The sequence below is a fragment of the Pseudorca crassidens genome, chromosome 12 (assembly GCF_039906515.1).
Source record: "Pseudorca crassidens isolate mPseCra1 chromosome 12, mPseCra1.hap1, whole genome shotgun sequence".
In the NCBI taxonomy this organism is placed as follows: domain Eukaryota; kingdom Metazoa; phylum Chordata; class Mammalia; order Artiodactyla; family Delphinidae; genus Pseudorca; species Pseudorca crassidens.
This window is the reverse complement of record NC_090307.1, coordinates 52,259,767-52,281,164: the sequence shown is the minus strand read 5'-3', so window position 1 is coordinate 52,281,164 and position 21,398 is coordinate 52,259,767. Positions and strand designations below refer to the sequence as shown.

Genomic DNA, 21,398 nt, shown 5'->3' with positions numbered 1-21,398 from the left:
CCTCTTCATTCCTGAAGGTTGAGTGTTCACAGAGGAAGGAGGGAGGATGAAGTGAGAGGAGCATCATAGACACAGCATCTGCCAGAGGACCATGGGAGGGCACAGCCCCTTATCCGAGACTCTTTGGACCCGATATTCTAGAATTCTGCACTTGGTGGATTAGAAAAAGTACCACGATGTATGCCTCTCGTGTTAGACAGCATCCTAGCAGCTTCCGCGATAGTACCTTGTTATCAGACACACTAATATCTCTGCCCCATAACATGAATATTCACGCCAAGTGGGATAAATTAAAACTACAGATGGCCTCTGGTCAATCCACTTTAGGTTTTGGCACAAACGAGTGCCAAACAAATTTCATTTTTCGGACCTTGGATTTTAGAATTGCAGCGATGAGAATATGGACGTGAACCTGGCGTGGCAACGCAGCTTGGTCAGAACGCAAACCTAACACTGCCCGGGGTTAATCACCGGCCCGTTTTTGTCTTCACCTTTTAGACTGTTTCTTATACCCAGTTTCTGTTACCCACGAACGCCTTTGGAGCGCGGAGAAACACCTTAGACTCCATGTCCGCCTTCTCCCAGCTCCGTACCCTGAGCCACCGCAGCCTCTCCATCGGCCGGGCAAGCAGCACCCAGGGGAGTCTCGACGCAGGTAAGCTGGGGCCTGGCTGGTCTGGGTAGCTTGCAGCAGGAGGTGCCTTGGTGGACAGTGTTGCTCGGGTCTCCCTGTGCACATTGGAAGACAGGTGCCCTGGAGCGTGAGCTCATCCTGCAGGGGACGGGACTTTTGGGCAAGCCGATTGCGGGCCAGGCAGGCTCACAACCCTGCCGAGGGGCGAGCTCTTTAACGAGGGGCCTCAGTCGCCAGCCCCTGAGCTCCCACGAGGAGACATGCCCAGGCCGCCTTGCAGAGGTGGCTAGACTCCCCGGCTTCTCTCCACCACTCTGCTGCTCATCTCTCCAAGTACCTGGTTCTTGCCTACATTCTCCTAGTCCTCAGGTTTGGCCTTTCTTCAAATAATTGGGCCATACACGTACCATCAGGCGTGAGAACTTCCTCTGTGATTCTCACGGCGGGTGAGCTTACTCGGCTGCTGGCAGAAGACTTGCATGCTTCCAGCTTGGCCTGTCCAAGCCTTTGTGAGAATCCGCACAGGCAGAAAAACGCTTTATGAGGCGGGATTATTTCCACTGTCAGAGAAATTCCAGGTGAACACGGAGCTCCTTAGGCCTGTCCAGGTGCTGAGTTCAGAAGCACTGTGCTGACGTGCCACCCCTGGTCACTGACGGCTGTTTGCACCGGTAGCTGCTCTGGTTTGCGTTCAGTCAGACCGCATAGCCTGCCCGGAACCATTCACACCAAACGTGCTTCTCACATGCAATAACTGGAGGCTCATTTGATCTGCAGGTTTAGAAAATGAGCCTTTTCCGTGCCACGTTTTGGAATCTGTGAGTGTTCGCGGCATCTTTCATGCTCGTGAGGTTCTGTGCTCTCCCGGGTCAGGGAGATTAATACATAATTGTTTTAAATGGAAAAAACGGCAGAGAGTGTGAAGTGTTTGGTGAACCCCCCTGCCGGGGCATACACTTCACCGGCGTGCAGAGACGCCTGCTGACGGTCAGGGCGAGCAGTGTGACTCTGAGCTCAGTGACCTGAAGCCACCCTTTCTTCAGTGTAACTTTGTACCAGGCGTTCACCCGGCTGCTTCTGCTTCAGGACGTCCCGGGCCTTAGTCATCATTTTGCGTGTGATCCTCAGGTAGCGACCTGGGAGAGTTTATGGACTATGACCCGAATCTCCTGGACGACCCCCAGTGGCCTTGCGGCAAGCACAAACGAGTTCTGATCTTTCCTTCGTACATGGTGAGTGGCGGTGGCGGGGTGGCAGGGGAGCTGACCCCCTCAGCCTCCTCGGAGAACTTGGAGGTGCCTTGCTCATCCTAATGGCCAGTGGTTCTTCCTGGGGTTGGGGGCTTGTTCAGACACTGCTCTGCCTGGTTCTTCTCGAGGACCTCCCCCACTCGCCGCCACATGTGGGTCACTCAGGGAAGGACCAGCATCACATCCAGGGTTCTTCCGGCCACCTGGCCCAGGTACAGCACTTCAGAGGGCTTGAGGAGGCTGGATTGCCGGCAGCTATGAGAGCTGGTTGCAGGTTGCAGCTTCACCTCTGAGGGTATGTTTGTCCATGGACCCCACTAGGTAGGGCATCACCAATCATGCCCGTCGCCGGCAGCGCTGAGTTCAAGTTCAGCTGTTTGGAGTTCCTCGGTGACCGTAGGCCTCTGCACACACTCTGAGCAAACATTTGGCACTGGGTTCTGGATGACAGGATCATCTCCTGGGAAAGTGAAAGTAGGACGGTGTGGGTGTTAAATGCAAAACCTTTCCTTGCTGTTTTTATTTCACGGGCTTTTCCTCTTTTTCCCTTTGTGTCATTTGGTTTCTACTTTTGGCAGACCACCGTTTCCCACCACTCTGGCCGCTGTTTCTCCAGACACCAGTGGGGTCTGACAGGGTCTTGTGTACTTTCACTGGGCAGACTTGTCCTGACTTGGATGTGGGCAGAGCCTGGGCTGCTACGGGGTTGTGGAAGCCGGGCTTTTAGAGAAACCCACCGCGCCAGGCCTGCCACGCACACCATCAGGTAGAGAGCACCGACCCAGGATGTCCCCACCGCCGCCCTGCCGGGCCCGGAGGGGCGAGCGCAGCTGAAAACGTCCTACTCTGGTTCCCTTGCTCCTCCCCTGCTGGCTGATGTCAGAAGCCCTGGCCCCAGGAGTGAGCAGGGGGTCCTTTTTCTGTTCCAGGCTCCTGTGTCTGCAAAGACCAGAGTGGGACCCCACCCCATGCACTAACTCTAAGCTTAGCATTCTCGGCGGTGAGACCCCCCCCCCCCCCGCCGCCCCAACTCCCCAGCTTCTCTTCTCACGGAGCATCTGGCAAGTAGCTGACGTCAGAGAAACACCAGGCAGAACTCAGGCCCTCACTGCTCACTTTCAATGTATATCCTCTTGTAATTGGGCAGATAGCTCAGAGATCATTCTAAAATGCCACACTGAGGGACTTCCCTGGTGGTCCAGTGGTTCAGAATCTGCCTTCCAATGCAGGGGACGCGAGTTCGATCCCTGGTCTGGGAACGAAGATCCCACATGCCGCGGGGCACCTGAGCCCGCACTCCAGCAACTAATGAGCCCGTGTACCGCAACTACAGAGCCCACGCGCTCTGGAGCCCGTGCACCACAATTAGAGAGAAGCCTGCGCGCCGGAACGAAAGATCCTGCATGCCACAACTAAGACCCGACGCGGCCAAAATTAAAATAAATAAATAAATATTTTAGGGGCTTCCCTGGTGGCGCAGTTGTTAAGAGTCCGCCTGCCAATGCAGGGGACACGGGTTCGAGCCCTTGTCCGGGAAGATCCCACATGCGGCGGAGCAACTAAGCCCGTGCACCACAACTACTGAGCCTGCGTTCTAGAGCCCGCGAGCCACAACTACTAAAGCCCACGCGCCTAGAGTCCATGCTCCGCAACGAGAGAAGCCACTGCAATGAGAAGCCCGTGCACCACAACGAAGAGTAGACCCCGCTCGCCGCAGCTAGAGAAAGCCCGCACGCAGCCACGGAGGCCCAGTGCAGCCAAAAATAAATAAATAAGATAAATAAATTAAATATCATTAAAAAATAATAATAATAAATAAGTAAATAAATATTTTAAAACATAAAATAAAATAAAATGCCACATTGAATCAGAATGAATCGCCAAAGGCATTTTGTTTAAAATTGCCCCGTCTCCTCTCTCTCCTGTCCTTATTCTCCAACTCCTAACACAGAAAGCAAAACCAGAGCCATACAGAGTTATTTTTTTTCTGCCTGTGACCTGTTAGATTATTTACTTCTTTCTAAAAACGAGGGCTTGTCCGTATCAGCTGGCCCATAATAAGTGTCCGATAAATGACCAGAATCCTTACCCTGATGTCATGGAGGGAGCAACTGAAAGTTCGTGACTTGTGTAACAGTAAGGGTTCTTCATGTTGTTCACTGCTTTATTTATTAAGGTTCACTTTATTAAGTAATTTGGGCAGGAAACTGTGGCTCGGGGAGTCTGAGTGAGGCTGTCAGAGTTGACAGACAGGAAGTGAGGGGCTGAGGCTAGAACCCTGGGCTTAACACTCTTCCTACTGTGCCTCTGAATCCACGTCCCTCAGCAGCCAGTGGCAGAAACCCCCTCAGGGTAAAACGTGAAGATGATTCTCTGGGCCAACAGTTTAACAGATTTCTAGGTAACCAAGAGAATAAGAAGGTGCACTGTTTTTGATTGGCGTTGGGGTTTGGAGGGGAGCTCTTCTGTAGTCATGTTACGTCTGGTGATCACATCGACCTCTCCTTTTATAGGCCTGGTGTCTGGCTGGTGTGGCTCTGATTTTTTTTTTTTTTTTCTTTAAATGATTTAATTGTGAGCTTCGAGGTTCTGGGCTGTAGTCTACATGTGCACACCTGTGCAGACGGATCATTCCCCAGCTCCACCAGGCAGTGCACTAGATGACCTGCCAGGTCAGTGTGTGTGTCCTACCCTCCTCGTTTTATGGTCCCAAGTGGGTCATTTTTCAGTTCACTACATTGAATCTGTAGCCTGTGCTTCCTGTAACCGTCCATTTTTTGGAGAATGAAATTGCTCGTGAACTGTATTTGCCTGTAGGTCAGCTTCATAAGACCTACATCTCCTTCTGCTCTGGCCACAGATATTGGTACTTTGATAAAACGTGGGCCGTCCACTTTTCAGCCCTGACGTGCATGTCATGGTTACAAACTGCCTCAGACTGGCTTCCAGGAGACTTCCTCTCTAGAAGCAGACGTGGCTTCCGGGGCTGTTTCACATGCATTTTGGCACTGAACTTGCAAGAGCAAGAGTAGGGGGTTTGGCTTTGGTTTGCTTGCTTTATCTTGTGTGTTGGGTACTAGGTATAGAATTTGTCCATCTAACCAGTATTGACTGAGGCCCTACTATGTGCCAGGCGAGGTGCTTCCTTATACAGTGGAGGACAAACCAGCCACCAACCCTATTCTCGACCTTAGAGTGGAGAAGTCAGACAGCAGATAGTACACAAGTCACTGTAGTGAGGAGGGTAAGGAAGGAGTCATCTTAGAAAAGTGGTGAAGAATGACAGGGAGGGTTAGGGGTTGGAGGTGGGCCTCAAGGAAGGCTCCCCTGAAGACATGAAAAGGTGAACGCTGAGGGGAGAGAGGCCTGCCAGGCCCTGGGAGGATGGCCCCATGTGCAAGAGCCTGAAGTGTGCAAGAGGTTGATCTTGTGTAAAATGGATATTTTTAACAGTAACAGTCACTGCCCTTTATACACACACACACACACACACACACGCGCGCGCACGGAAGTCAATAGAATGACGATCCTGACCAATTTTCTGTGCTAACTTGACCCCGTGCTCAGGGAGCTGTCCTTGTCAGTAGGCGCCGGCTACTAAGGTGGACAGAGGGAGCTACAGGGTCATCTAATCCAGGTTGTTAAAGGCCCTCTTTGAGGGTCTGGGGCACATCTTGGCCTGTAGGTGGGTAGGAAGAGCTGACACAGTGACACAGCTTGGAGCGTTCCTGCTGCGGGGTGAACCCTCATGGTGGGCAGGGCTCCCCCTGCAGGCGGACTCAGCCCTGTGAGAAGCCTGTGCAGCCCCGCTCCTTCCTCCCCCTCCCCGGCTCCCTGCTGTGGAAGTTGGGGAAGGGAACCAGCAAGTCCCTCACAGGCTGACTGTCTGAGCAGCGCCACACACCTCCCTAAATATCAACCTCCAAGGCCTCTGGGGTCCTTCTGCCATATGCCTGTCCCCGCGAGGCCCCCAGGGCAGTTTAATTTCGGCCAGCCAAGCAGAGGCCCAGATCTGAGAATGAGGGACTGTTGTCCTGGGTTTTGGGGTATCCTGTACCTGTGGAATTTCAGGGTCTGAGGTGTTGGTGTGGCCTTTACAGAATCAAGCAAGCTTTACAGTGATGAGCTGTAGTCCTTCTACCCCATCAAATCCTGCAGCAGCCTTTTTTTTTTTTTAAAGATTTTTTTGATGTGGACCAATTTTTTTTTTAAGTCTTTATTGAATTTGTTACAATATTGCTTCTGCTTTATATTTTGTTTTTATGGCTGGGAGGCATGTGAGATCTTAGCTCCCCAACCAGGGATTGAACCCGCACCCCCTGCATTGGAAGGTGAAGTCTTAACCACTGGACCACCAGGGAAGTCCTGCCATTTTTTTCTCTTTTCATATTAAGGTATAACATAGCTAATCAAATGTACCAATTTTAAGTGTATAGTTCCATGAATTTTGTATCCTCCACTTGGACCAAAATGTAGGACACTTCTATCCCCTTAGAAAGTTCCCTCCTTTCAATCGTGTTCCGCTTCATACCCCCTCCCAGCAAAGGCAACTACTGTTCTGACTTTTGTCACCAAAGATTGGTTTTGCCTTTACTGGAACTTCATATGAACAGAATTGTGTACTGTGTTTTTTTTAATCCATCTTCATTCACACAACTTAGTATCTGTAAGATTCACTCATGTTGCATGTGTCAGTAGTTTTCTGGGTTTTTTTTAATTGCTGAGTAGGATTCCATTGTATGGATATACCATGATTTATTTGCCCGTTCTCCTATTGATGGACATTTGCGCTGTTTCCAACTTACGGATATTATGAATATTGCTGCTATGAACGTTCCCATACAAGTCTTTTTGTGGATATACATTTTCATTTCTCTTGGATAAATACCTAGGAGCCGGCTTTCTGAGTCAGTGGAGGTGATGTTTACCAGCCAGGATGTAGTTGAAGGTATATTTTCGTTCATGTTTGTTCTCAGTAGAAGATAAAAAGGCCAGTCATCGCCACTGCTGGGATGTGCCTTTTAGTGGGAGGGTTCCAGAGCTGAACATTCCCCTGAAGCTCAGAAAGAAGGCTGTTATTTACAGAGTTTAAGTGGAACCCTTTGAAACTGACGTTGCATTTGTAGTTACAGTTGTATTTTTTAACTTTGATCCAAGCAAGTCACTCCCAGTATTAGCCATTGTGAAAGGGCAAAGGAGAGGTTTGAACGAAAAAAAAAAGAAATCCTGGTGCAGATGTGGAAATCAAATTGCAGCTGGCCCCGTGGTTTTGGCCTTACGGTTTCTAGAAGGTGACCACGAAACATGAAAGTATGTCGAGCCTCCTGGCTACATGCAGGTTCTTGTAGGGCCTGAACTTCATATGGTTTCTCAATGCAGTGAGGGGGGCCAGAGGCCTCCCACTAGAACCGGTGCTTCCTGCCCTGTGCCTCCTGGCCTATAATTAAAGTTTCACTAGAGAGCGGTTATTTATCATTAGAACCTGGCAGCTGAAGTCGGTAGTGGTTTCCCCCCCTTGTGGGTGTGGAGAGCAATTAAGAGGAGAAAATAAGAGAACTGACTGAGATAATGCCAACAAAATTAACGTTCTATGAAGGGATTTCTGGACCCTTTTCCTTTCTCAGGAAGAAAGCCCTCTCGAACTGTATTGACAACAGAAAGAAAGCCGACTTTGTGATATCTGTAGCTATCTCGATCTCGAGAGGATGTCTCTTGGATTGATCTCCGTGATACAGTGCCTATTCTTTTATTTACTTAATATTACAATCTAAGGACTCATAGAAACGCCCCTCCTTCCGTTTCAGCGTCTCCCCAGGGTTGTGGGAATATATCTTAGAACTTAATTTTTCAGGACAGTATGAGATGCTGAGCAGGAGGGAATAGAAGACAGTAAAGGAAGATTAATCCAGGCTTCCGTGAGATTGGATTCTGCTTTCCCTGCATATCTCTTTTTCACTGAAAGCTGTCTGGATGACATGGGCACTTACCTGTCTGCAGGTGGATTTATTGAGATGGTAAAGCAGCTTGAGCCCAGGGGCCCCTCCCTCGCAATGCTCTTTCCAGGCCCCCAGGTTTCCAGATGCCTGAAGCTTATTCAGTTCGAGAGACCCTCTTTAAGAAAAGTAGTTCAGCGTTGCAGAAACACTGTTGCTGGGCCTCTCTGGAGATTCGAAGGGGCCCTGGAACTTCCCTGCCAGGCGCCTTCACAAACGCTGAGCAGTGGGGCTTTGAGACCTGCCAGCTTTTGATGTAAGTGTAAAAATAAAATGGCTTATTGCATCGTGGTGGGTTTTGTTTTCTGTTTTGGGTTTGCGTTTGGGGATTTGGGGTTTTTTTGGTATCAGTTTTATTAGATGAAATTCACATATCATACAATTCACCTCTTTTAAAGTGTACAATTCAATGGTTTTTAGTATATTCACAAAATTGTGCAACCATGACCACAGTCAATTTCAGGACATTTTCCTCATCCTCAAAAAGAGGCCCCCATACCCTTAAGAACCCACCCATCCTGTAAGCCCTAGGCAACCACCAGTGTACTTTCTGTCTCTATAGACTTGCCTGTTGTGGACATTTCATGAAGATGGAATCATACGCTATATGGTATTTTGCGTCTGGCCTCTTTCATTTAGCATAATGCTTTCAAGGTTTATCCATGTGGTAGCATGCATCAGTATTGTGGGGGGTTTTAATCTTTTTTTTCTTGTAAAAATAATATGAAACGAAACTTTGCTTTCCATTTCAACCAAGAGGTAGCATCTGCTCCTGTTCTCTGTATTTGTCTCAAATTTTTGATTATCACTCTGTGGTTTTTAACATGACACTGCACACGCAGTTCATCAGCTCGTGCTCTGAGACCACCCTTTAAGAAACATGCTAAAAGTGCATCTAAATACTATCTGGGTGTGTGTGACCTCAGGGCCACGTCTAGCCACTGTTATCTCAGGTGGGTGGAAACACTACTCCGGAAGTTCCTGTAGTACCAGGGAAACACTCGACACATGTCTGAAACCGTGAACGTGCTTTGCACAGCTGGCCAGTCCACATGGTGGTGTAATCCTGACACAAACGCGGCTTTCCCTGGGTGCCTCTCCTCGATTGCAAGCCATCTCATTTCAGTGAGAGAACCTGAAGAGCTGCTCGCCTAAGGGAAGGGGCACAGGTTAGACCCAGGGTCCTGTGTTTGGAATCCGATGGGTAGAAATAGCAACAAATGCAGCCCCAGGCCGAGTGGTCTGTGCACTCGTTCCCGTAGTTTCCTTGTGATTTACAGCCCTCTCAGGAAAAAGGAATAAACATAGAACAGCCGACGCGCCCGGCTGTGTGTGGTGAGATAGATTTCATCAAGGGCCGCGGCTCTGCTTTCCTTAACGAGCAGGTCACGTGTGCTTTCCGCTGCCCAGCTGGGCTCGGAGCCCCGTGGATGTCAGGCAAGTGCAGTGGAGGCTGGCTGTTGGCACCGGAAAGAGCTGCAGACATCACTGCCTTGTATCCTCCGTTTCACAGGCCAGGTAAGCGAGGCTTAGAGAGGCCGCACACCTGCCCTGAGCTCCCTGCTGCCTCCTGGGTTTCAGGTAGCCCTGCCGCTGGAACCTGGCTCCTCTGGGATGTTCCTGCCCCCCAGGGGCCCCTCTGACCCAGAGGGGAGCAGCAGCAGAGTCGACAGCAAGCTCACATCAGTTCAGAGCTGCTCTAAGAGTCCCTAGGGAGATGTGAGCCCTGGAGGTGGGGACGAAAGGAAGGAGAGCCTTAACAGGCCCCCAGTGGAAGCACCTTTTATGTTGTTTCTGTGGGAATCAGACCATCAACCTGTCAGCTCTGAGCCCCTCGTTCTCCTCTAGCACTGTTACTAGGGTGCACGCACCCCCAGCGCACACCTGCTGCCTCCCGCCCTCTCCTGTTGCACCCCAACCCCACCCTGGGAGGCCTTCCCTTTAGGGCATCCTGGTGGTGCCCTGGGCCAGAATGGGACCCAAGGTCAGCTCTGTGGAGGCTCCCTCCCTTCTCTCATGATGAGTCCAAGCCTTTGTTTGTTTGGGTAAAAAGCAAAGGGTGTCTCGGCGGCGCAGTAGACTCTTCCAGCTGGAGAACTAGGTTGTGGTCTTACCGTCGTTTCCTGTTATCTCAGAAGGGCTGTGTGGCATCAGCCCCCATGCTGGGCCTTTCCTAACTCTGCCTGCCTCTCTGACGGGGCAGGCCGGGCAGGGCTCCTTTCTGAATTGCATCTCCTGGACCTTCTGTGTTTCGTTCGAATGGTCTCCTGCTCCCAGCTGACCTTCCTTCTTCTTTCTGCAGCTGTGCACACACAGCTTCCCTGTAGCCAGGCAGCTGCGAGAAAGTGCATTTAAGTGATCTCTCGCTCCACCCCACCCTGCGAATCACAGGCGCCAGGGATGGAGCTGCCCATCCCTCATGCAGCTGGGCCCAGCTGTTGGCCACTGCTGGGGCCGCAAGGACCCCTGCACTTGGCACATCCCGTGGCCTGGAATTCAGTGGCACTGAGCACAGTGGTCACCCGGTCTGTACCAGACCAGTAGGGGACCACAGCCCATTTATTGGCACTTTGATTCGTAGGGACGCACGCGCACTGGCAAAACCCGGCCGTTGTGAGCCTTTGTAAACCGTGCAGTTAGATTGATAGGGGACCTGGAACAAAGCATGGGCCTCCCGTTTCACTCATTCTCTCTCGAGCCAGAACGAAGGGGTGGCTGGGGGCCCACTGTGACCCGCGCCTGCAGCTCAGCCTCCCAGTACTGCCACCTCGGCTCACCCTCCGTCACTGGAAAGAGGACAACGGTCTCTCGGGGTTGGGGAGGGAGGGAGGTCCAGCCTCTAAAGGATGTCGTAAGGCTCCCTCGAGACAGATAGGACCATGCAGAGGAGTCGTGGCAGCTATGTTCCAGAAAGTGTTTCCTAGAGGGAACCAGAGCTGACGGCAGTGAGGACTGTCATCCCTCTGGACTCTACCTGAAGGGCCGTCCTGGGCTCAGGGCTATTCTTCCCATACTTGGCGCCTGGCCGATCTGAAGGCTCCAGGTGCAGCGTGCGTGCAGGGCCCCGTCTGAGCAAGGGCCTGGGAGCAGATTGTCGCCTTGGGGGGTCCACCCATTCAGCCACCCTGATCGCGTGCCCCGAGCAGCTGAGCACGAGCAGCCCGTACGTCTGGTGCCCTGCAGCCACCATCATAAAGCACGTGACGGAGAAGCCGGATGAAGAAATGGAGGCACAGAGAGTTTAGGCCGCCTGCACTAGTGCCCAGACGCTGAGTGGTCGAGCTGGGGTCTAAACCCAGGCATCTGGCTCCAGAGTCTGGATCCTCCCCACTGAGCTGCAGCTCAGAGAAGCAGAGATGAGAGCAAGAGTGAGCCAGAGCCATCTGGAGGTGGAGGAGGTGGGGGCAGAAGAGATGTGCTCCCTCAGACCAAGGTCAAGGCCAGAACCAGCTGCCTGGGGCAGAGCGGGGCCTCACAGGCAGGGGCGACGCTGCATCCGGCCTGGGATGGAGGGCTGAGATCAGAGTACAGCGAGGCTGCACAGCAGCTCCATCACAAGCGACACCACTGCTGTGGGTGGAGTTGTGTCCCCCAAGAAGATTGGCTCAAGTCCTAACCCCAGTGTCTGAGGATGTGACCTTATTTGGCAGTGGGGTGTTCGCAGAGGTAAATTAGTTAAGATGAGGTCGTACTGGAGCAACGTGGGCCCTAGCCCGATAGGACTGGTGTCCTTCTAAGAAGACAGAGACACAGAGAGAAGAAGGCCATGTGAACACAGACACGGAGAGAGCACTGTGTGGAGGCAGGGATTGGAATGATGCATGTGCAAGCCAGGGACCACCTGGGACTACCAGACGCTGGGAGGAAGCAAGGGAGAGTTTCAGAGAGACCGTGGCCCTGCTGAGGCCTTGATCTTGGATTTCCAGCATGCAGAACTGTGAGACAATAAATTTCTGTTGTTTAAGACGTGAAGTCTATGGTACTTTGTTACAGCAGCCACTGGACACTGATACAACCACTTTTGTGTTCTGAGGCACTCAGACTGACATCCGAGATTTGCCACCATCCTCCTGCCGTCTTGAATCTTTGCAGCATTCCTTTGCCCCAGAAGCCAACCTACCTCACCCCCCAAAATATATGTAAGCAAGTGAACTAGAATGACTGTTATTGGGCACCTGCCTCAGGTCCAGGCATAGCAAGCCTTCAGCAGTCAGCATGCACAGCCTCTTTCCCCGGATGCCCTTGGATTTCCTGACGCTGCAAACCCCTAGGAATGCGGGCCCAGCTGGCTTGTGTCCGTCCTGTACCTTCCCCAGTGGAGCCACCCTCCCTCTGCCACACCGCCCTGGAGGACAGGGCTGCTGGCCACTTGGAGGTCAGGAAATGGGGGGCCTTGACAGAAAGATGGAAGTTTGCAGAGACTGTCTCACCCCCAAAATGTACTATATCTAGTTGAGGAAAGACAGTAGCCAGGTGATGGCCAAATAGATCAGTAAATGGAGGATCAGACTGCCAGCCAGTCTTCTGCCCGGTGCGGGGAGCAGTCACCAGGACATGGCCCTGTGGCTGGAAACCCCTCACAGAAGGCATCACAGGGTGCCACCTCTGTACCTCCAGGTGGCAGAGCTGGGGTTCAGAGGAATTCTGCCACTTAGAACGTGAACTTGAGGGCTTGGCCACGTGCAGCCCTCGCTGGGGGCCAGGTGCTGAGCCAAGGGTCTCATAGCATCAGCTCACTGGCCCTCCTTCTCCACCCCTCTCCAGGGTCCAGCATGGAAACAAATATAGCTCTCCACTCCTCCTGCTGCCAGGAAAAGTAGGTCCCAGCTCCGTATCCCAAGAGCTAGGATGAGGCTACTCATAAAAATAAGAGTCTCTCCTGCAAGGTCTGGGCTTGGGGGTGGCCGGAGCCCTCCTTGCCCCACCTCCAGGGCTGCAAGCTGAGCTGGGTTGTTGGTGCTCACGGGGCCCTTCTAAAGCTAGGACTGGTCAGGAAGTGGCGTGGGAGGACCCCAGTGCGGTGAACTGATGACATCGGTGCCTTTAGGGGAAGCAGAGCTCTGCCCTATCCCACATCCCCCCAGTAAGGTCCTGTTACAGTTGCAGTAAATGCCATCAGTGAAAACAGCGTGTGCGTAAGTTATGGTTCAGTTACGAAGCACAGCATCCACTCGAGCTAGTTTAAGAAGAAAGGCATTTTCTTCCAGGGCACCAAACAGCGTATAGAGTCACTGGGGAGGCTGGCGAAACAGCCTAGGTTGGGGTTTCCGGAATGATCCCAAAACCACACTGCAGAACCAGGTCACTAGGGGCATCTGCACTGGCTGTCAGCTCTGGATGTGACAGTATTGCCACCTCCATGGTCAGGAAGCTGCCACTGCTGCTGGATCCAGACCCATGCTGCCCTACTGTGGTCTACACCCGCAAAATGGAAACTGGGACTCTAGGGCTCCTGTGGCGACTCTTCTTGGTGGCAGAAACAACAGAAGCCCAGCCTCTGCTTCAGCTCTGCTTTCTGACACCAGCGCATGGGATAGGAAGAACTGGAATTGTATTTGGAATCCTAGCTGCAAAGAAGTCGGGGAGTACAGCAAGGCATCCCAGAAGGGGGTTGGCTATCCAAGCCATAGTGTATAGTGAAGGTGAATCACTGGGGTTTAGGGAAGATGATCCTACAGAAGTGGCATTGCAGCCTAGGCAAGGACGATCTGATTCTCATAAAAATCACCTGGGCAAGATCACGGTGCAGAGAGCACGTCTCCAGGACACATGGCAACTACCAGATGGGTGTGTCCTGGGTCAGCTGAGGGACAGCCTTCCTGATTGGGCTGGAAAGACCACAGCTCCGAGGTGGAAGTCACGGCATTGCACCCACCGAGTCCACCTCCACCCAGAAGTGGAAAAGCTCTGCACAAGCTTGGTGGAATCGTGTGCGTTAAAAGGACTGTGGTTTGCCTTTCTTAGCCAGAGAAGCAAAGAAGGTCCCGCCGAGATCAGTGTGAATTTGGACGTGCAGGCTCTTTGCCTGCTCTTGGTTATAAAAGTGACACCAGAGACATTCCATGTGCCTGTTCTGAAACCGTGTCCAAGCAAACGTCTTCTGAATGGGGGTGTTCACAGAAAGCCACCAACTTTTGTTAGAGCTGCTGAGGAGCCCTTGGACGTGTCTTCTGGAAAAGGCCAGGCACTCGCCTGAGAAGAGGCTGGCGGTAGCTGTCCACGGGAACCGGCCTTCTCATCACAGTGTGTGGTTTCTTCTTTCTCTGGCTTTGCCTGACAAAGGTTACTGCCCATAACCAGCCAGGAGGGGCATCCCACGTTGTTGCAGCCCTTGGAAAGTATGTTCCTGAGGAGGTGGGGTAAGAGTACTCTGGTGAGATCCAGCCAGACTGAGTTGTTTTGTTTTTTTTTAATTTGGAGTATAGTTGATTTACAACGTTGTATTAGTGTCAGGTGTACAGCAAAGAGAATCAGTTATGTGTATACCTATATCCACTCTTTTTTAAATTTTCCCGTATAGGCCATTACAGAGTATTGAGTAGAGTTCCCTGTGCTATACAGCAGGTCCTTATTAGTTATCTTTTATATATATAGTAGTGTGTATATGTCAATCCCAGTCTCCCAATTTATCCCTCCCCACTAGACTGAGTTTAATTCAGAGTTAATAGTGTAAGGCACAGAGAAGGAAGGGAGATCAGGGTACGCAGAGAGAGCTCGAAGGAGCCGGTCTTTCAGGATGAATGGAATTGGGAAGGGCAAGGGGAGGAGGAGGAACTCAGGATTCATGGGACTGTTAATAATAGCCAACATTACATACCTACAGTGGAATATTACCCAGCCTTAGAAAGGGAGGGAATTCTAAAACATGCTACAACATGGATAAACCTTGAGGACATTATGCATGGTGAAATAAGCCAGACACAGAAGGACAAATACTGTGTGATTCCACTTCTATGAGGAGTAGTCAAATTCAGAGAGACAGAAAATAGAATGGTGGTTTTCAGGAGGAGCTGGGGGGAGAGAATGGGGAGTTAGCGTTTAATCGGGACAGAGTTTCAGATTTGCAAGATGACAACAGTTCTAGAGGTGGATGGTGGTAATTGTTGTACGATATGGTGAATGTACTTAATGCCACTGAACTACACACTTAAAAACAGTAAAAATGGACTTCCCTGGTGGCGCAGTGGTTAAGAATCTGCCTGCCAATGCAGGGGACACGGGGTAGAGCCCTGGTCCAGGAAGATCCCACATGCCGTGGAGCAACTAAGCCCGTGCGCCACAACTCCTGAGCCTGTGCTCTAGAGCCCGCGAGCCACAACTACTGAGCCCACATGCTTACAGCCTGCGCTCTGCAACAAGAGAAGCCACCGATGAGAAGCCCACGCAACGCAACGAAGAGTAGTCCCGGTTCGCCACAACTAGAGAAAGCCTGCGCGCAGCAACGAAGACCCAACACAGCCAAAAATAAATTAATTAATTAACTATTTTTTTAAAAAGGTAAAAATGGTCAATTTTATGTCATGGGTATTTTCCCACAATTAAAAAAATAAAAAACCAGTAGCCAACATTTATTGAGCACTTGCTGTATACCAAGCACCGCACAGAGCACTTCTGACGTAGTTCTCCAAATAGCCGTATGAGGTAGGCGCCGTTGCTGTTTGCATTTTACAGATGTGGGATCTGAAGTTTGGGGTCATTAAATAAATACACCTCTCACAGCCAGATGACTTACGATGGTCGTGAGGATTGTACCCAGATCTGCGAGGGTCCAGATATCACACTCTGTGAACAACAGGCTGAAACACGGGCACTAAGAGGCACAGACTCCTGACGATTTCTAAGTGTTGCCCTGCTGATGGACGGGGTTTGGCTTCCATCCACCTGCAGAGGCCCTGCCCGTCAGGCTCCTGCCTCCAGCAGAGCCCTTGAGGTGGCCCTCATCTGAGTTCCCTGTTGCTGGTGGTGCAGGGTGTTAGAAGTTGGCTCTAACTTGCACGTGATTACTCCCATGACCAGTATTTTAAGGAGTGAGCTGTGTCGCTCCATCTGTTTCAGACCACGGTGATCGACTACGTGAAGCCCTTGGATCTCAAGAAGGACATGAATGAGACCTTCAAGGAGAAGTTTCCTCACATTAAGTTAACACTCAGCAAAATAAGGAGGTATGTGGGGATGAACACCCACCTGAACTTTCCCCCAGGCCCCTCTCCCAGCACGCACTGAGCTCGTGCTTTGTACGGGGGGTCTTCTGTTGTTCTGGGGAAGTGAAACATGGTCACATTCAGCTAAAAGAGGCTCGTCCGGTGCTGGCTGACCGGTGCCCACATGTGAGTGAGCCAAGGCAGGCAGGACAGAGGCAGAGCCCTTGACACAAGCTGACAAGGATCTGGAGTGCGGTTCCTTATGAAAGAATCATTTCATACTATCTGTGGCTTACAGTTCAGTAAGATTTATGTTATGGAAAACTGAGAATAGGAAACATTCAGTTCCCTGCGTTCTCAAATGCAGGCAAAACAGAACAGAATTGGTATCAGAGGGTTTGAGATAACTCTTTACCCACAACCGTCTGCCCAGAGGTGACAGCCAAGCCCTATATGTAAGCAGTCAGCAAAACGGCCAAAGCAAAATCAGGCCCAAATTTCCCCTGCAGCTGATTGGATCGACCTTGTGGTGACCCACATCTTCCGGCCCAGTAATCGAGAGGACTGGCCCTGCTGGGCTGGAGAGAAGCTGACTTGTGTTGTGTCTGAGTGCCAGGACAGCAAGATTTCAGGGCGTGTGTGTGTGTGTAGTAATAGAGGCTAGGCTATACACGTAGTGTTGGAACACGTGCCAGCATTCATACATTTATGTACGAATGTAATTCATACATAAATGTAATTTAGGATTATGCCCAATCCTGATTTGATTCTCGCACGTTCCTAGCCAAAGAGGTGAGAAAAATTAAGTGTTCGTATTTTGTCTGTTGGTTGGGCAGCTTTCCTAAGTAGGCTGGTCGCTGCACTCTTAGTCTAACCCCTCTTCGGCCATAGTTAGTGGCCATAAGCGATCTTCGGCAGAGCTGATGCCAAGTACCTAATTTATCCGAGTAACTGTCTCTCTGGAATGACCTTAGCTTCCCTCTGTCACTGTGGGCAGCTCTACTCCTAGTTTCCGGACCCTCACCTAGCCACTTGGGCTCAACATGGTCCCATCTGGACGTGGTCTGTAACAGCTTGACCAACAGAGAAGGGCTTGAAGTCCCAGCGACTTAAGTCTGTTGGCCACATATAACGTAACTTTCTCACTCATAGGGATTTAATCCCATTCCACGTCGCCCTTCTGGAAATGAAACAGAAAATGCTTTCAAGACAGGGCAGTCTTTTTCTTTAGGGTCACTCGAAACTCCAAGTTCTGATAAGACTCTTCCCTCCCTCCCGTCTTTTTCTAGCCTGAAGCGAGAGATGCGGAAGCTTGCCCAGGAGGACTGTGGCCTTGAGGAGCCCACGGTGGCCATGGCATTTGTCTACTTTGAGAAGCTCGCCCTCAAGGGAAAGCTAAACAAACACAACCGGAAGCTTTGTGCCGGGGCGTGCGTGCTCTTAGCAGCCAAAATTGGAAGCGACCTCAAAAAACATGAAGTCAAGCATTTAATTGACGTAAGTGGGCTGAATTCTGATTGGCTGGTTGGGGGGGCGGGGCATGCGCTCCAGGCCAGCGTTGGTCTCAGAAGAGCCTGGTTGGTGACCCAGCCCGGGAGACTTCCGAGCCTTAGTACCAGCTAAGGGACCAGGGCTGTGAGGTTGGCCCTTCCACGGCAGATGTCAGACCCCACGTCTCGGGCTGTCTTAGAACGGAGGGATAGGCCACTCTGATGAGACTGAAGATCCCCAGTATTGGGTCTGGCCATAAAATACGCTTTCAGGCACCATGAGGGTGAGCTTATTCTCCAAGCCCCAGAAGCCACTGTAATAGCCAGGGGTCTTTCGGGTGGTGTGACCTGCAGAACATCCGTCAGACACACCTTGGCTTCCTGTGGCCTCGGCTGCTTTGGGGAAGGACGTGGGCCTGGCTGAGTGGTATCTCCTTCCTTTTAAAATAGAGCCCCTTGGGGTTCCCTGGTTGTCCAGTGGTTCAGACTCTGTGCTCCCAATGCAGGGGGCCCAAGTTCAATCCCTGGTCAGGGAACCAGATCACACATGCCGCAACTAAAGACCCAGTGTAGCCAAATAAATAAATAATTTTAAAAAATAAAAATTAAAGTAGAGCCCCTTAAGGCAAGGAAACACTGATCTTCTTGGACAGATACAAGAATGCCTGTTTTTAAAATTCAGTGTATTCTGGGAATTCCCTGGCAGTCCAGTGGTTAGGACTCCGCACTTTCACTGCCAAGGGCCTGGGCTCAATCCCTGGTCAGAGAACTAAGGTCCCACAAGCTGCGCGGCGCAGACAAAAAAAAAAAAAATCAGTGTATTCATAGAAAACTTGAGATACAATAAAGCCAACAGATCAGGAGATTCCTCAGAATTTCCTACCTTTTTAAGGCTGAATAATGTTCCACTGCATGTATACACCACATTTCGTTTATCCATTCATCCATCCATGGAAGAAATGGTACAGAATCGTCTAATTTGTGTAGTAAACACTTTTAGGACCACGATTTGGATACCAAATCTGAGCTGAGAATCAATAGGTTTACGTAGATAATAGCTGAACTAATGAATCTTTACAAGTGTGCTGTTACACACATTTCATAGTTGAGAAAGATATCATCCAGCAATGCTGATAGTACCAATGCAGGATATAAGAGTAACGATCGGACAGGCCGTTTGCAGTAGCAATTAACTGAACGCGAGATCCCAGCCCAGTTGTAATCTGAAAGTAGTCGCCGACTACTCTGCTGTTGAGATTTTTTGTGTTTTTAATTAAGCCAAAAGCTAAGTTTAAGCCAAAGCAGAATGTACTCTAGCAAAGATGAGGCCCTTCCTACCCACGCTCACCCTGATTGTTCTCCATTCTTACTCCGGCAGCAGCTGGACCAAGAGGCAGTGCAGGAGGGGAGCCCCTGGGCGTGGGCTCAGCCCAGTCAGATCCACACAGGCCGTGTAATGCTCTGAAAGTGAGGCAGCCTCGCCAGGACTTGGTCCTCGAGCATAAAATGCAAGGACCAAACTACACATGACCAGCTCCCCCAATCCTAAACCTTCCACGTGGATATTGTTGTTATAGGTGATTTGCTATGGTTATAGTCTTACCTCTAAGCCTGAATAACCTAGTTGTAACAGGTACAGTTTGGGTCTCAGCTGAGTCTGACTCTCAGCATTTCAATTTGCTGCCCATGTCACCTTAGACAAATTCTTAACCTCTTGACCCCATTTACCCATCTGTAAAATGGAGATAAATGTAACACTGATCGTGTAAGATTATCAAGAGATTCATGAAGTCACGGGATGTATCTCAGGCTCCCGGCAGACTGTGGGTCCTCAGGGAGGTAGGAGTCCTTTTCCTTCAGGACTGAGAGCAGGAAACACAGCTGATGCCTCCGTTTCTTCCTCCACAGTCTTGCCCATAACGGGTTTCTCTGTAAACACTCTCTGGCTGATGGATACAGAGGTTACACGTGGAGAAAACCTAGGATTTTTATTTCAAAGCTAAAAGGCTTTTGGTTTCCTTTATTTCTGTTGCAGAAGCTGGAAGAGAAGTTCCGGCTGAATAGACGAGAACTGATTGCCTTTGAGTTCCCGGTGTTGGTGGCCTTGGAATTTGCCCTTCATCTGCCGGAGCACGAAGTCATGCCCCACTACAGACGCCTGGTCCAGAGCTCCTAGCACAGGCCTCCTAGGAGGGCCGGGACCACTTCCCCTGAGCTCACTGGGGCAGCGCGTGCTACTGGAAATACAAAAATAGAACTCAACACAGCAAACTTTTCTCCACTCGACATGTTTTTGTGTAGAAGCAGTACCAGGAACTTTTCAGGGAGTCTTCCATCTGGCCAGCCGAGATGGGCTGTGAACCATTTACTGCTCAGCCAGGAAGGGGAGACCCGAGCAGAAGATGGCTCTCCCAGCTCCCCACTCACCAGATTTCCTAGCTGGCCTCACCCAGACTTCCTCGCGACCACACGCAGACCTGGCAGGCGTGGTCCAGGGCCTTCTCTCCAGCCCTGTTCCAACTCGGAGTGCAAAGTTCTAGAGCAGATTGGGGACGAGAATTTGCAGAAGTTGGGAGAGAGCTTCTAAAAGATACCCTCAGTGTGTCAAAAGAGCGTGCCAATCTATTTTTGTATCCGCTGTTGGAAGTGCACTTTCCTCTGGAGCGTGTGGCTGAGTGTGAGTGTGTTTGAGAGATGTCACATCAGGCCTCCACCCGCAGAGCCAGCCCCACCCTCTGCAGAACAGACCTCAGCCTGGGGTCAGGAGCCAGGCTGACCCTAGGCAATTATTTCTACCTAATCTCTGGATAACAGTCACTCTGTCCGTACCAGGTGGACAGCTTCTGCCCTTAGAAAATGACATTGTTTCTGTTACTGCTCCTACCACCCATGGGACAAAGACAAGCTCTCACTCGGATGGGCTGCGTGGAAGGGTGTGGCATGTGACGTTCTATACCTTTCCGCCATCGCGTCCTGCGTGTACACGAACCTTCACACTTTCCCTGCTGTGGAGATGGCGGGGTCGGGATCCGTGTGTGTATTCCTGTGCTCTATGTTAGAGTGCATCACAGGCACATTTATTGTGCTACCTATGTATCTACCTGTCTATATAAAGTGTTTTATAAAATCCAGATTAGGGGTAAGACGCATGATGGGTGTTTTGAGGTTTTTGACAGTTGGGACAAACCGTATCTTGACTGAGGCCGAGTCAATCGAAGAGGCAACAGCTCTTAGCATCACCGTGTCCCCAGGGCTGTCAGTGCAGAGTTTTCGTTGCTACTTGTACCGATTCACGGGGACGACCTGCATGGAGACACCTCATCGCTCTGTGCCCTCGTAGCTGCCGGAGAGAGGCGCCCATTGTGGTTCACCAGACGGAAGGAAGCCTGTGGCCCTGTAAAGAGAGAATTAAAAGATTTTATTGTTTCTATATCCACGTATGTGTATGTGTAGACGTGTGACGTCTCACCAATCACCCTCGCCCTGCATTACAGTTCCTCTGCCACCATCCCCGCCTCGGTTTGACACACAGATTCGGAGCTTTGCAATCACCCCAGAGAAGTGGCGACGGGGTACCGGGCTTTAGTCAGCAGAGCTTGAAAGAATCTGACAGTCACAGGTTGGAGGAATTCAAGGAGTGGCCAGGGGGAGAGCAAACAGGACCCAGAGTAACAGAGTTTAGTCATAAATATTTTGCTAACAAATTTCCTTAGCTGGATTCAGTCGTGAGATGATTTTGTTGAGGGGGTATGATGAACGCGATCTCTTGGGCTTGATAGATTAACTACTATTTCTGGGACACCTACTGTTTATGAGGCAAATTGGGAAAGAAACAGGAAGTGTTCAGAATGTCTCCATCACCTGAATATAACCCGCCCTTGACCTTCCTC

At 50.8% G+C, this 21,398-nt stretch overlaps 1 protein-coding gene across 1 annotated transcript in view; it reads left to right on the top strand.

Moving 5' to 3' along the window:
* CABLES1 (Cdk5 and Abl enzyme substrate 1) overlaps nt 1–20,940 on the top strand; it is a 105,560-nt gene extending 84,620 nt beyond the window's left edge. Inside the window, exons 6-10 of the mRNA XM_067699532.1 lie at nt 499–655; nt 1,763–1,866; nt 15,933–16,039; nt 17,308–17,515; nt 19,544–20,940. Of these exons, the coding sequence (XP_067555633.1) occupies nt 499–655; nt 1,763–1,866; nt 15,933–16,039; nt 17,308–17,515; nt 19,544–19,684 (717 nt within the window). The 3' untranslated portion in view covers nt 19,685–20,940. The remainder of the gene's footprint in view (nt 1–498; nt 656–1,762; nt 1,867–15,932; nt 16,040–17,307; nt 17,516–19,543) is intronic.
* The last annotated feature ends 458 nt before the right edge of the window (nt 20,941–21,398 follow it).